Here is a 15,104-nt window from a genome sequence, read left to right as displayed (position 1 = left end):
GCCGGTCATTGTGCATACACATCAGGCCAACACCTTAAGCTTTGGACCCCTATGAGAAGTGCCTGGACAGTGAGTCATGAGCCTACGAAGCTGGTACTCAGTGCCTATGTTTCAATGACCTGCGTCAACCATACGGCCACTTTCCTTTCTGTACGGTTGGATACTCGCTCCAGGTATTTTCGTGCAAGCAGGATTGTGTTCACGTCTCTTTCACCCTGTTCATCTATGCGGTACTTCTACCATGCGGGTCAGCAGCGATTCTAAAATGAACGATGTTTCTCGATCGATCTATAAAATCCTTCCACCCTTATGTTGATGTTTATGCCTTACTCTGTCGCTATTCTTTCTTTCAAAGACAACCTTAATAGGCTATGACCCAGCTATATTGACCCTTTCCCACTTATGCCTACGTTATGCTCAGTCTCAACCAGCCACCTCACTTTGCGACCGCGTCAATATTGTCATCATCACCAACAGGCTTCACAAGCTCCTCCTCAAACGCCTCCTGAATCTCCACAACCTTCAAAAGAGCATCGACATCCAGCTTCCCACCTCGATAAGCCGCCAAACTCTTCGCCGTCCTAACAACATTCTTAATCTGTCTTCCATTCAGCGGACTCTCACCAAGCCGCTCATACCCAACTTCATCCACATCAACCTCAACACCTCCTTCCTGCTGTCCCTTTCGTAATTTCTCCACAAAGTTCTTCCACACCTTGACTCTACTCGCCTTGTCGAGGTCGTCATACTTGAGCGGGACGTGAATACGGCTCTTGAACGCGTCGTCGAATGTCCTGACGCGGTTGGTGGTCATGAAGAGGATGCCTGAGTAGTACTCGAGGGTTCGGAGGAAGATGCTGACCAGGCTATTGCGCTCCATGTCGTGGAGAGAGCGGCGTTCGAGGAAGACGTCGGCTTCGTCGATGAGCAGGACGGCTTTCCAGGTGCTTGCGAGATCGAGGATTTGGGTTAATTTTGAGTCGAGGACGCTGGAGGTGGTGCCTAGGTCGCCGGAGGAGACTATGTAGAGAGGTCGCTTGGAGAATTCGGACACACATTCTGCGGTTAAGGTTTTGCTTTACGGAAGATGTTAGTAGTGATTAGAGGCGAAGATAGGTAGGGAGATTTGAAGAAACATACCCTACACCTGGAGGGCCATGCAATACCAAGATGAGGCCGAGGCCCTTATTCTTCACGATGTCGTCAAACTGTGAATTCTCGTGACGAGCGGTATGCTCTGCAACCAATGCTTGGACCAGTTCTTTCTGGCTACTAGGCAGCACCAGCTGGTCGAAGCAGGAGGTATTCCACTCAATAGGTGAAAGTGCGTCGACGAAGAATTCCAGGAACACTTTTTCAGTGAAGCTGAAGCCCCGGCACATCGGTGTGGCCATGAGGCGTTGCTCGTCTGTCAGTGGCTCTCGGTCAACGAGCAGTATATCCTTGTTTCCTTTCGTGACTCTCAACACCTCCGGATCATTCTGCAGCAACGTGGCCTTGGCTTTTTGCGCTTCAGACAGTGGCAAAGCAGACACAGAAAATGCTTCGTCTGCTTCTATGCGGTGGAAAGTAGCAGCATCGATCATGACGCGTGACTCGACATTGTACCTGCTCGGTGGGCAGCCACAGTTAAGCGCAACGCCCTTGTAGTCCATGAATGCTTGACTTTTACTCTGGACCTCCTCCCATTTTTTGCCACGAGCAATCACTGTCTTGCTTATGGCAAGAGCGTTGGGATGTCGTGCCAACGGGAAGACATTGAGCGCATTGACAGGTACCGTACCTTTGTATTGAGGTATGTACAAGCAGGTGGATCGTGTCCCAAAGTCGTCGCCATCGTAGTCAATGAATTCCACTGTGCATTGGAACGAAGGGCACTGACCCCAGGTATATTGATAGCTGTTTAGCTTATAGCAACGTGACTGACCTCTGACACGAGTGAAGAGCTTTACACCTGGTCTGAAAAGTGTCCACATGTGCTCGTACGTTGTCAAGCCTTGCGGCGTCAGGTTTGTCGTTTCGGCGATTGTTTCCGCAAATTCCGCTTCGAGAAAAGCTAACAGAATTGGCAAGTGTCGAGCTAGCTCACCGTCAGGATCGGTCGTGTTGACCTTGTGAAGCTTGTCCACCAATTCCTGGCGGTAGTGAAAGAGACATTGACAGGGAAAGTCAATAGTGATATCAGTGGTCATGAAGCTGATGCCTGGGTAAGTTCCGATCACCTCCTTTAGCAATTTCTTCAGAGAAGGTGAATTGATTTGAAGACTTGTCTTTTGGACATGTTCGTTGGAACGGTCAAGTGTTCTGGTCACACAAAGGGCGAACTTCTGGTACCAATTGACGGTCTCCTCCGGCACTTCATCGTCATCTTTGGGCTCAGCGATGTAGGAGTGGCCTTTCTTAGTCCAGCGTTTCTCAAGGTTCTTGAGTTCTGCCTGCATAGGCATTTTTTCCAGCTCTATACGGCGCTTCTTGTCTTCTTCAGTCAAATGACCGTTAATCTCCTGTTGATCCTCCTCGTCTGGAACTCCATTTTCGTCAACAGCCCGGCGTGCTGTTTGTTTTGTTCGCGCCATAGGTTGCTTTCTAGGTATTCGATTGCTCACAGAAGGGCTACTCATTGAGCTGGCCTGCGGTAAGGAGTAGAGGTGCCGGAGTAGCTCCTGTTGCTCTCTTTCCAGATCAGCTATGTTAGAACGAGGTGGTAACGGTTGAGGTTTAGGCGGAGGCACAAAGGATGGTGGGTAAATCAGCTGAGCGTGCTTCGAACAGAAGAGTGGTTGAATTTTCTGGCATTCGACACATCTTCTTAAAGACATAGTACGTATATCTATCAACAGTCAGTCCTGAAGGCAACAGCTCGAAAAGCCTTCGACTAAAACAGGTTAGAATGACAGGTGAAGAGACGTGGAGAGAGTGAAGGGCGATTGAACGAATGAACGGCGGATGCAGGATCACTAAGGCATGGAACGAGATAGGCCTTTGAAGCGGAATCAGGATTGGTTGATGGATTGGAAAGCGAGCCCGCCTACATACTGGATACTGATTGCTGCCTGTAGAGGATCACATCAGACCAGGGAGAGTGCAGGTAACCGTTTATGAACATACGGTTCTTTGGCTGTAGTAGGAGTAGCGGTATTGAATCTAGGACTTTTCGTGAGTCGAACTTCCCAATTCGGAAAGGTGATCGGGTTGGCGCCTGATTTGTGGGTCGTGGTGCCTGTTCATTTGCTGGAGCAAGTGCAAGGCAACCACATGTGCTTCATGCGCCGGTTCGTGTTAGGAAGGCTCGTAATTTCTACTTTGCCAGGAATGCCTGGAAAGCGCTATGGTCGATTACAACATTTCCAACAGCTTTCAACTTCTTACGACCTTCCTTCTGCTTCTCGAGCAGTTTCCTACGACGAGAGACGTCGCTCGCATGCAGTTTTGCAAGCACGTCCTTTCGGAAGGGCTTGATTGTCTCTCGGGCAATGACTTGACGGCCAACAGCAGCTTGTATTACCACTTCGAACATCTGTCGATCAACATGCTCTTTGAACTTTTCGACCCATTGCTTGCCGACCTGACGCACCTGACTCTGGTGGAGAACTCGCGAGACAGCATCGACAGGTTCCTTGTTGACGAGTAGCTGCAACTTGACTATACTACTTTGGCGCCATTCGGCCTCCTCGTAGTCGAGTGTGGCATATCCCTTGGTTGTGCTCTTCAGTTTGCCAAAGAAATCATCAACGAGTTGAGCCAAAGGCAATTCGTATTTCAGGATCACCTGGGTGGCAGTAAAGTACTCCATCGACTTCTGCTCGCCACGGTTTGCTTCACAGATCTCCATCACACGGCCGAGATACTCTTCGGGGAAGGTGAGGGTCGCCATGACGTAGGGCTCGCGAAGCTCTTCAATCTTCTGTCTAGCTTCATCTGTATTTGGGAACTCGGCAGGATTTGTGATTGTCAATTCCTTTCCATCCTTGTACTTGACTTGGAACGGCACAGTGGGAGGGGTGATAATGATGCTTGTACCATGTTCTTGCCTCAAGCGATCCTCGAAGACGGAACAATGTAAAGTGCCAAGGAAACCCAAGCGGAAACCAGCACCGAGAGCTTCCGAGGATTCTTTCTGAATTGTGACACTTCGATCGTTCAGTAATAGCTGATTGATACTGTCCTCGAGATGCTCGAAGTCACTTTGGTCAACAGGAAAGGCAGCAACGAAGACCATAGGTTTGGGCTCCTCGAAGCCAGGCAAAGGCTGAACTTGGCGCTCAAAGCCAACCTTGGTGTAGGTATCTCCAATTTTTGCTTCTTGACTCTTCCTCATGCTGGGGTTGAAGTAGATATAGCCCACCTGGCCAGCGCGCAAAACGGACTGGGGAGTCTGATCTGGATACATTATACCAACTTCTCCAACGGTGTATTTTCTGCCGGTCGCAAATGAAACAATCTGATCGCCAGCTTTTATCTGACCCTCGAAGATTCTCACGAGCAAAACCACACCCTTGAAGGAGGAGTACCAAGAATCAACGAGGAAAAGTTTGAGAGGTGCGTTTCGGTCGCCAGTAGGAGCAGGAATGGTCTCAATAACCTTTGGCAGAATAGCTTCAACATTGAGGCCTGTCTTCGCAGAGACGAGAATTGCTGACTCTGGATCCAGCTCGAAGCTCTCCTTCATCTGCTCGAGTGCTCTGGGAGGATCAGCATGCGGCAAGTCGACCTTGTTCAGGACGGGTAGCAATGAAAGACCCTGAGAGAAAGCAAGATAGAAGTTCGCAACAGTTTGGGCTTGCACACCCTGGCTGGCGTCAACCAGGAGTAAAGCACCGCCACAACTCACATAACTGCGGGACACTTCAGCACGGAAGTCGACATGGCCAGGAGTATCGACCAAATGCAGCAGATAGTCTTCATCCTTGTAGTTGTAGATCATAGAGCATGTCTGGGCCTTGACAGTGATTCCTCTTTCTCGCTCCACATCGAGTTTGTCGAGCACTTGTTTGTTCCCACCCGGCTGGATCGTGCCGGTCAATTCGAGTAGTCGATCGGACAGGGTGGACTTGCCATGATCAACATGAGCCACAATACAGAAGTTGCGATAGCGATCGATTGGAATAGCAGCAATTCGCTTCTCGACATCGGAGGGATCGTGTATGCTGTATGCGGCTTTGAAAGATCCGCTAGTAGAGAAATTTCGCGCAAATGAGAAACGAGTGGTACGTTGTTCAGCCAGTCGAGATGCGACGGCGAGAGCAGACTGGACAGCTCTTCGCCGTGGAAAGAGCTGTAGCCATTGTTGCATCAGGCGACAACGCGTTTGATCCACGAATGTGATTACTGCATAATGAGTTTATGTGATGGGATCATCGACCAAGCGAAAGAGGCAAGGCTCGACTCGGACGAGGCTGAGCTGATGTTCGCGGCATTTGCATCGTGGTCGCTCCTGACAACGTGATCAAAACAATTCAGCCCTCTCATCGTCGCTGCATGTCACGTCTGCAACATTTATAGCACAAATGGCGGTCGCTACAAAGGAGAAGAATGATACGCATAAGATCGCGCTCAAAGGTGAGTCTGCTGTCCTTATAAAAGGTCGCACGCTAAAGACAAGCACGACAGGCTCTTCGAAGCTAGTTGCAGAGTTCTTCGAATATAGCATCAACACGATTCTCTTCCAACGTGGAGTCTATCCAGCCGAGGACTTTACCCCCGTCAAGAAGTATGGACTCAATATGCTGGTATCTAGCGATGACCAAGTCAAGAGCTACATCAAGAGGATCATGAGTCAATTGAACAAGTGGATGCAAAAAAGCAAGATTAGCAGGTTTGTGGTGGTGATCACAAGTAAAGAGACTGGCGAGCACGTCGAGAGATGGCAATTCGATGTGAACCTGTTAGGACGGAACAGCAAGAGTAAGACGAGAAGTGGAGGAGCGGAAAACGAGAACGCGGACTCAAAGTCAGTGAATGTTGGGTCTCTTCTACTTGATATTCGGTCACTGACGAGTACAGTACCCCTGCTGAAGCCGACTCTGAGAAGACAGAAAGTCAGATTCAAGAAGAAATACAGGCCATATTCCGACAAATCACAGCTTCAGTCACCTTCCTACCTGTGCTTGATGGCAATTGCACTTTCAATGTGCTTGTTTATGCTGATGCAGACTCTGAAGTTCCCTTGGAATGGGGCGACAGTGACGCGAAAGAGATCAAGAATGGAGAAAAGGTCCAATTAAGGAGCTTCAGTACTGCAAACCACAAGGTAGATACGCTGGTAAGCTATCGTCTGTTGGATTGATGGCTGTTTCATGAGACACGGATTTCATATTGTTGTGAGCGGTATCACCTCCTGTATTGGTTGTGATAGGGGGAAGGACTATGGAAGCACAAGGAAATAGTTTCTTCAGGCTTCAAATCCGTCACGAACAGGGTTCAGTCCGCAGCTCATGGAGCGACGGCAAAGGAGACCTGGGACGTTTTTCATGTCTTCTTTCCACTTTTTGGCGTAGTGTCCAGGCCTCGCAATGTCAGGTTCATGCTTTTTCGCTGTTGAAATCCCAACCATTCGTAAGCTATTCGTCCTCCAATAGCACAATCAGAAAATTGTGGCTGACTGCAATAGCAACGAGAGCGAACCGGCATCAACGAACACGAGCCCTACCACTACCATACCCTCGTCGAAGATGGTGTACTACAATCCGTCATCGTGTAGCACAAGGACATGGGCCTGGGGCCACTACTGATCGCCGTTTTCGATGCTTGAACCAGCCAAGCAATTCCTTAGCTGAGCCTCAAGATCCCGTCAAAATACGTGCCATTGCAGCCGTACGATTTACACAAGATTGCTGAGGCTCACTGAACCCTTTCATCAGACGAAAGCGGAGGAGTCAGGGAGACCAAAGTCGAGTAACGAGCACGAGAGAAACAACGACCTACCTTCGAAGTCGCAATGGATACCCCCTGCGCATTCTTGCCAAGCATTTCTGGCTCAACTAGGTGTGGTCGGCAAGTCTCGTATCGTTTGCCCGGTTCGTCCGTTGTTGGAAATGCCTCGTCCGATCGATGGTGGGATATTGTCTGTATCGAGATCTCGGGATGTCAGTGCAGTCGAGGATGTATAAAGTCTTGGTCCTCTCGTAGAGAGATCATTTCTTAGAACAACTACAACCAATACTCTAGGCACGCAGATCAACCTCGAGATCACCATCCACCAAGTCGACACTTCTGTGGGGAAATTACTACGGCCTTGTCATCTACAAAGTTTGAGCGTTTAATCTCTTGCAAAAATCGATATCCTCACACCATGTCATCAACGGGAAAAATTAGTGTCCTAGGCATCGGTCTGCCAATACCTAAGGAAATGGACCCGAACGGTGACGCACTCGCAAAGATCACAGCTCATGCAGCTTCCAAGAACATAGAGCTCACATCCTGCTTGATCGACATGGCCGGTACAGACAACGAGGAGATAGTCAAGCTGGTGAAGGAGAAGCTGAACGAACAAAAGTATACGGTGATCAGTTTCGGCTGGGCTTTTCGTGCTATCAAGGAGATAAACACGAAATTCGAGAGAGTTCTCAATGTCTGTGTGCAGATGCAGCCTGGGGCGAGAATGGGATTTCCGACTTCTCCTCAGGAGATGCTTACTGTGGTCGAGAGGGTGATGGCTTGAGAAGTATCTTGGTATGATCAGGTCGTGGAAGACAGGTCGTTTTTGTGCATATTGGTGTCCAAGGTGACCCTTTATGATAGGCTTCAGTTGAACAGAAAGTCAAAATGCACATAATATTCAAGCCTGCCTCAACGTGGTAACGTTTTCGTCAATTGTAGGCTCGTTGGTCACACTGAGACGAAGTATTGCAGCAGGTGAAACAGAAAACCGATTGTACTCGTAATTATCGAAGAAGAACGACTGCCCATTGCACGAGTTTCGAGCGTAAATCAGGCATCAAGGCAAAATACAATTGCTTCCGAAAAAAAGTGGGGGACTTCTTCGCATTTGAATTGCTCCAAAAAATCCGCGTTTGAACGTGTGAGAATTCAAGCCGCGACAGCTCAAGGTCCATTGATCGCATAACGTATGTGATTGAGATCGGTATCTATTTTCTTCATATCGCACGAGGCAAGAACCGATAGCGATACACTGAGCCGAACCATTTCGGGACTTTCAGACCAAAACTTACTGATTGACTAACTGACTGACTCACATGCCACGCCATCCCATTTCATGCCGTCTTCTTTCCCACAAGCTCGTGCAGATGCGGTAGAAAAGAGAGCGATAATCTTGCTTGAAGGACGAAGGTGAGAGTGAGGTACAGGCACGATGGCCACAGAAGGTAGTGAGGTCAAGCTGTCCACCAAGCAGCAGGTAGTCGATGACACTCCCAAGGTCATTAAAGGCTTACAGTTCGGTGTGCTCTCGAACCATGATATTGTCAACCAGTCGCAAGTCGAGCTCGCCGATCGTCGCATGTACAACCTTGACGAAGGTCGAAATGTTGCCGTCTACGGACCTCTCGACCCTCGTATGGGCATCTCAGACAAGAGAGGAAAATGCGACAGTTGTGGACAGCAGCTGCAAAACTGCAATGGTCATTTTGGTCATGTCAAACTAGTTCTACCTTGTTTCCATGTAGGCTACTTCAAGAAGACAATATCAATACTTCAAAGCGTTTGCAAGGCATGCTCACCTCAAGAGTCAGATGGGACTTTTGACTGACTGTTGGCAGACATGCTCGTGCATCCTCCTTACCGAACAAGACCGCCGCAAATTCCTAACAAACCTCAAGCGAGCAGAAGGAGACACCCTGCGTCAAGCCTCGATCGTACGAAAGGTTGCTGATCAAGCCAAGAAGACGAAGGACTGCCCTCAATGTGGCTCTACAAATGGTTTGGTGAAGAAGGCTGGCACATCTTCTCTCAAGATTGTACACGATAAATTCAAATCGTTCAACAGCTCGGCCTCCACAAAACGCATACCTCCACCTGAAAAGATTGTGTTCGATGCCTCTATGGAGTCGGCAAAGAAAGCGAACAACGAGGTTGGAAGGAATCTGAGCAAAGCTATGGATGACCTCACGCCTCTGCGCACTTGGAAGCTGCTTAGGAGGATCACCGATGCCGATTGTCCATTACTTGGCCTGCGGACAGGAAGACCAGAATCGTTTCTCTGGCGCTATATTCCTGCTCCTCCTGTCGCTATCAGACCTTCAGTTGGTCAGGAAGGCGCGACGACCGAGGATGATATTACCGCAAAGCTCGGTGACATTGTCTTTGCCAACCAACAGCTAAGAGAAGCCCTCAAGAAAGGTGCTCCTGTTCAGTCTGTCATTGAACACTGGGACTATCTTTCTCTACAGCTTGCCATGTACATCAACAGTGACGTCCCAGGTCTGAACAAAGGCGAGATGGGCAAGTCCATCAGAGGCTTCGTGCAACGACTGAAAGGTAAACAAGGTCGATTTCGAGGAAACTTATCAGGCAAGCGTGTAGATTTCTCTGGCCGAACTGTCATCTCCCCAGATCCTAATTTGAGCATCGACGAAGTTGCGGTGCCTGAGCTCGTCGCACGAAATATGACCTACCCAGAAGTTGTGAACCGCCATAACAAGACCAAATTGCAGCAACGTGTGCGCAATGGCACTAAGAAATGGCCTGGTGCTAACTATGTCGAGAAGAAAAAGGACGAAATAAAGATGTACCTGAAATTTGGTAACCGCGACTATATAGCCAAGAATTTGGAAGAAGGCGATGTGGTTGAACGACATCTTGAGGACGGCGATATCGTGCTTTTCAATCGACAACCTTCTTTACACAAGCTTTCCATCCTCTGCCATCACGTCAAAGTAAGACCTCATCGAACCTTTCGACTCAACGAATGTGTCTGCAACCCATACAATGCCGATTTTGACGGCGATGAAATGAATCTGCATGTCCCTCAGACGGAGGAAGCAAGAGCTGAAGCTTTACAGCTGATGGGTGTAAAGCACAATTTAACTACTCCCAAGAACGGAGAACCAATAATTTCTGCTATTCAGGATTTCATCACTGCTGCGTACTTGTTGAGTAGCCTGGACAACTTCTACGATCGGAAAACATTCACAACCATATGTATGGGCATGCTGGACAAAGACACAAAACTCGAGTTACCACCTCCAACTGTGATCAAACCGCAAGCACTTTGGACCGGGAAACAAGTCTTCAATGTACTGATCAGACCGAACAAACAGCTCAATGTATTACTCAACCTTGACGCCCCGTCCAGAGACCACAAAAAGTATCACAAAGACCTACATCGCGATCTACAGGACGACAGCTTCCTATGTATTCGAAACTCCGAGGTCATGTGTGGTAGAATGGACAAATCTACTGTCGGTTCAGGCAAGAAGAACTCGTTGTTCTACATATTGGTTCGAGATTTTGGTGTTGAGGCTGCGACTAGAGCTATGAATCGACTTTCGAAACTCTGCGCCAGATGGCTTGGTAATCAAGGATTTTCGGTCGGTATTAGCGACGTAACACCACCAGAAATGCTTCAGAAAGTCAAAGATGATACCATCACAAAGATCTTTAGCGACTGTGTTGGGTTTGAAAAATCGTCGAAAGCAGGAAAACTGAAGAGAAAGCCTGGTCTTGATCATGCACAAACACTTGAGGCCGAGCAAGTGAGAGCTCTCAGCACCGTTCGTACTGACATCGCCTCTATCTTGACCTCAAAACTAAGCAAGCGCAATTCGCCTATGGTCATGGCTACTTCTGGCTCGAAAGGTTCCACTGTGAACGTCGCACAGATGGCTGCCCTACTTGGTCAGCAGGATATCGAAGGCAAGCGTGTGCAGAACGGTTTCCAAGATCGTACGCTTCCTCATTTTCCGAAACATGGGTCTTCTCCACCGTCACGTGGCTTTGTTGAGAACAGTTTCTTCAGTGGTCTGACTCCATATGAATTCATATTCCATGGGATGGGTGGTCGTGTGGGTCTCGTAGATACTGCTGTCAAGACTGCAGAAACTGGTTATATGTCCCGAAGATTGATGAAGTCTCTGGAGGATCTCTCTACACAGTATGACAGGACTGTCAGGAATTCAGCATCTAATATCGTGCAATTCAGGTTTGGCGACGACGAGCTGGACCCTGTGGACATGGAAGCCAGTGCTAAGCCAGTTGACTTTGAACGAACATACGTTCATGTTGAAGCCACTACTTTCAATACCGAGGACAAAGGTCTGAGCGATGTCGCGATTTTCGACAATATGGACAAGATCTTGTCTGTTAAACGTAAGACGTTGTCGCGTATCGATTTCAAGGGCAAAGATTTGCCATATGACACAAGCGAGGACTCACTCGCCGATCAGAACGAATCTGCACGAGATTTTGTGAAATCAATTCAGCAATTCATTATGGGTAAGTCAGATATGTTTCAAAAGGCACGATCAGAAAAGAAGCCATGGGCGACTGCTTCGGATGATGTCGATGTCCCTACTGGCAGCAAGCGGACACGGGGAGGAAAAGCAAGTGCAGGCTCAGCAAACAAGAAGCAGAAGACAGGCGCTGGTGCCACAGCCAAAATGGCGCTTGTCAGAGCTTCGCCGTCGACGAAAGATCGATTCGAGTTGACATCGAAGTTATCAGCCAAGACCCTCGACAGCTTTGTGAGGCTGTGTCTGGAGAAGTACGAGCGAGCCAAGGTTGAGCCCGGTCATGCCGTGGGTGCCGTGGGTGCACAATCTATTGGCGAACCCGGTACTCAGATGACTCTGAAGACTTTCCATTTTGCTGGTGTTGCCGGTATGAGCTTGACGGCTGGTGTTCCACGTATCAAAGAAATCATCAATGCCTCGAAGGATATCTCAACTCCTGTTATCACTTGTCGGCTGGAAAGACGAAGTGATGGTTCTATTCCAGAAGAGCTTGCACGCATCGTGAAAGGTCGAATCGAGTGTCTTTATCTAGAAGACATTACTGAGTTCATCACAATCAGCCATCCCACGAGCAAGGCCAGCTGCATTTATCTGAAACTCAATATGGACACAATAATCGACTTCGGCCTCGACATCACTATCCATGATGTCGTACGAGCCATCGAAAAGCATCGTCGCTTTGCCAAGACTGGGCTCAGCTGCGTTATGGTCCGGCCTGATGAGATCAGAATATCCTCTGGTAACACGATCAAATCAACCAAACGTGGTGCTGCTGCCAAAGCTGAAGAGAGCGCTCCTCATGAAAACCTTTTGCGTTTGCAGGCTATCCGGCGTATCCTGCCTTCCGTCCACGTCCTAGGCCATCCAAATGCTGCTCGAGCGGTGGTCATGGCTGAAGACGATCCCATGTCGGAGGAAATTTTAGCTCGCCGGAAAGCAATGAAAGTGACCGCGATACCCGCATCAGTCTCAGAAACACGCGCTCACTCACCAACAATGGACCTTGACCCACCTATCAAGCAAGAAGGCGGTGCCCAACCTGACCTTGATCAACCACCAATTAAAGCAGAGATCACTACTTCTGCCCCAATACCAAAAGACACACCTCCAACAAAGACTATTCAGATGCACAAGCTCATGATATCCGGCTACGGCCTGCGCTCCGTGCTCACAACGCCGGGAGTCAACCCAGCCACAACGCAAACAAACTCGATAGTCGAAACCCTCAACGTCCTAGGCATCGAAGCCGCCAGATCCAAAATCATCACCGAGATCGCAGAGGTCATGAAAGACCTGAACATCGATCCACGTCACATGGCGTTGCTAGCAGACGTGATGACCTACAAAGGTGAAGTGCTGGGAATCACTCGTTTCGGACTTGCAAAAATGCGAGACAGTGTATTGCAATTGGCCAGTTTCGAAAAGACGGCGGATCACGTCTTTGATGCGGGTGTTGCGGGAAAGAGAGATGACATTGAGGGTGTGAGTGAGTGTGTTATTGTGGGGAAGACTATGGGGGTAGGGACGGGGAGTGTTGAGGTTGTGCGGCCTCTAGGGGTGAAGGTTGAGGATGTACAGGAGAGAAGGGCGGTCTTTGAAGATGCGTGGAATGAGGCATGAAACTGCTTCATGTCCGATGGATGCGGATGTATTGATAAGTAACCATATATGCGACCTACACAAACAGATATCATGGTTAGTGGTTCATACCTGAAGATGTGGAATGCTACGCCCTGCAAGTAAGCCGACAGTACAATTTCAAATTGACGTTTCAGCCTTTTCCTCTTTCAAGCCGTCCTCATCATCGTCGTCATACCAAAGTGCTCGCTCGTCATCTGACATCTCATCCTTACTTCTCGGCTCTTCCATGCCAACGGGTTCACGAACAACCTTCTCCATGTTTGCCGGCCACTTTTGTCGTGGCGGCCCACTCGCCAGCTGTCTTGCTCTCTGTCTCAGTTCCGCCTTGCATTTGGCCTTGTAGTCGCCCAGGTCCTGCTTATTCCAACTTCTTACGTCCTCGATCTGAACGTTAACACAGGGCAGAGTCTGTAGTGGGGGGATGGCGTTTCCGTAACGGCCCGTGTGAACCTCGAAGTTGTGGTCTTGTTGCTGAAGGGAATATATGTGGTACTTTTTGCTCTTTCTGAATTGATTTTGAAAGAACGTTAGGGAAAGGGTGTTTAGTGGCATGGATTGGTAATCGAGGTCGGGCGTGACAGTGGGTGATTTTGTAAACTCCTGCTCTGCTTGTTTTGCTGTTGTGTTGTCGGGAGGTTGTACTGATGATGCTGGCGATGATGGCGAGGATGCATGAAGTTCATTCTTATGGTGTGGCAATGCCTCCTGCTGAGAATATTTGCGTGTCAACAATCCTCGCTCTTGTCGTGCTCGCACCCGAATCTGCTCGGGAAATAGTTGACCTTCTCGCAACAAGGCCACTCCAAATGCTTCCTCGTGCCTAAAGTGCCAGTATCGCCGGTTCACGTGCCCTACAGCTTCTTCAAACCAAACTTTGAGCAATTGAGGTGATGTCGTAGCCACGCTAGAGATCAAAGGACTTGTGGGCGCTGTGGAGGAGGGTGATTTTTCGGAACCTTGTTCGATGGGCTTAGTAGCTACAACTGCAGGAGATTGGAGTTCGGTTGTCGTTACTCCATCATGCTCTTCTGCCTCATGTAGGGGATCTTGCTCAGCGCCGCGAAGCTTCGAAGGGATCAGTACAAGGAGTTTATCGCGGATCTGGTCAGGTGTCTCAAGGTCTCGTTTCGCTGCGTAGGACTTGATGAAATCTAGACCAGAAAGCCTCGAAGATGCGTCGTCTGTATCGAAGTTTACAGTGCGTGTATCTGGTACAGACTTGAGTTCGATGGACAGAGCGTGGTTGGCAGTCTCGAAAGATGTCTGACTCGAGGTTTCTAGCTTGCGATTGGTGGTAGTAACTTTCTCTTTCGCGGACCTTAAGCCCTCGCGTCTACTGCCAGAGAAGTCAAAAGCTGAGCTACTACCCTTGACACAGAACGCTGAGGCTTCAGCTCCAAAAGTATCGTCGTTGTATTCGTCGCCATATTCTTCTACCTCTCCATTTCCACCGCTAGTCAAGTTGTCCCAGCTCAAGTGCCTATCTTCTGGACTGTTGAAAACTTGTAGCTCGTTTCGATTACGCAAATTATGTGATTCGTCTTGAGGTTGAGTAACAATCGGTGTTTTGATGTGCTGATATTTGCATACTTCTGTGGCCGAATTCAGGGGACGAGGTGGCCTCACTGACTGCGGCAATGCAGCCTTGGTGGCAGCAGTATGTTGTGCATAAACTTTTTGAGAGTCTATCACATGGTTGGTATTAGCGAAGCAAGGATTCCCAGCTGATAACACTGCTATTGTCTCCTGTGGCGTCCGGTGTCTAGAGTTGTGGCTTGTCACTGGACCAGTTAGCGGAACCAGACCCCGTCGCCATCTGCTGTCCTCTCGCTGTGTATCTGAGCACCGTCCAATAATCACTGTGGTTGGGCCACAGATTTCAATGGCATGTTCCCAGCTCCAGTCATTTCCCGACCATTCAAAGGACATTGTGTTGTCGTGCTAAATTGCGATAAAATCCAGGTAGATAAGCTAGGTCGTAGAGGGTAGTCAAAGAATTGGCTGCGTGTTAGATGCTGGGGTAAAGAGCAGTGTAAACGAAAATGTGCAGCTTCC

General features: G+C 48.9%; 6 protein-coding genes across 6 annotated transcripts; 3 read left to right on the top strand and 3 right to left on the bottom strand.

Annotated features, from left to right (window-relative positions):
• Positions 1 to 436: 436 nt before the first annotated feature.
• LTR64_000771 (uncharacterized protein) lies at positions 437 to 2,576 on the bottom strand (the record flags this gene model as incomplete). The annotated part of the gene is made up of 2 exons (XM_064895154.1): positions 437 to 1,076; positions 1,141 to 2,576. 2 exons carry the CDS (start codon positions 2,574 to 2,576, stop codon positions 437 to 439), a joined length of 2,076 nt encoding a protein of 691 aa, XP_064757841.1.
• Positions 2,577 to 3,298: 722 nt separating this feature from the next.
• Positions 3,299 to 5,293, bottom strand: GUF1 (Translation factor guf1 mitochondrial; the record flags this gene model as incomplete). Its single annotated transcript, XM_064895153.1, has 1 exon — positions 3,299 to 5,293. The coding sequence occupies one exon, from the start codon at positions 5,291 to 5,293 to the stop codon at positions 3,299 to 3,301; it is 1,995 nt and encodes a 664-aa protein (XP_064757840.1).
• Positions 5,294 to 5,507: 214 nt separating this feature from the next.
• Positions 5,508 to 6,286, top strand: MAD2 (Mitotic spindle checkpoint component mad2; the record flags this gene model as incomplete). Its single annotated transcript, XM_064895152.1, has 3 exons — positions 5,508 to 5,559; positions 5,611 to 5,950; positions 6,004 to 6,286. 3 exons carry the CDS (start codon positions 5,508 to 5,510, stop codon positions 6,284 to 6,286), a joined length of 675 nt encoding a protein of 224 aa, XP_064757839.1.
• A 1,005-nt stretch (positions 6,287 to 7,291) lies between these two features.
• On the top strand, positions 7,292 to 7,660 carry LTR64_000768 (uncharacterized protein; the record flags this gene model as incomplete). Its single annotated transcript, XM_064895151.1, has 1 exon — positions 7,292 to 7,660. The coding sequence occupies one exon, from the start codon at positions 7,292 to 7,294 to the stop codon at positions 7,658 to 7,660; it is 369 nt and encodes a 122-aa protein (XP_064757838.1).
• A 651-nt stretch (positions 7,661 to 8,311) lies between these two features.
• On the top strand, positions 8,312 to 13,028 carry RPO31 (DNA-directed RNA polymerase III subunit C1 (rpo31); the record flags this gene model as incomplete). Its single annotated transcript, XM_064895150.1, has 2 exons — positions 8,312 to 8,620; positions 8,718 to 13,028. The coding sequence occupies 2 exons, from the start codon at positions 8,312 to 8,314 to the stop codon at positions 13,026 to 13,028; spliced, it is 4,620 nt and encodes a 1,539-aa protein (XP_064757837.1).
• A 138-nt stretch (positions 13,029 to 13,166) lies between these two features.
• On the bottom strand, positions 13,167 to 14,978 carry LTR64_000766 (uncharacterized protein; the record flags this gene model as incomplete). Its single annotated transcript, XM_064895149.1, has 1 exon — positions 13,167 to 14,978. One exon carries the CDS (start codon positions 14,976 to 14,978, stop codon positions 13,167 to 13,169), a length of 1,812 nt encoding a protein of 603 aa, XP_064757836.1.
• Between the last annotated feature and the right edge of the window lie 126 nt (positions 14,979 to 15,104).

The sequence above is a fragment of the Lithohypha guttulata genome, assembly GCF_036872675.1.
Source record: "Lithohypha guttulata strain CCFEE 5908 chromosome Unknown scaffold_1, whole genome shotgun sequence".
Lineage (NCBI taxonomy): Eukaryota > Fungi > Ascomycota > Eurotiomycetes > Chaetothyriales > Trichomeriaceae > Lithohypha > Lithohypha guttulata.
Note: the sequence above shows the minus strand (reverse complement) of the source record. Positions and strands in the feature narration are given on the sequence as shown.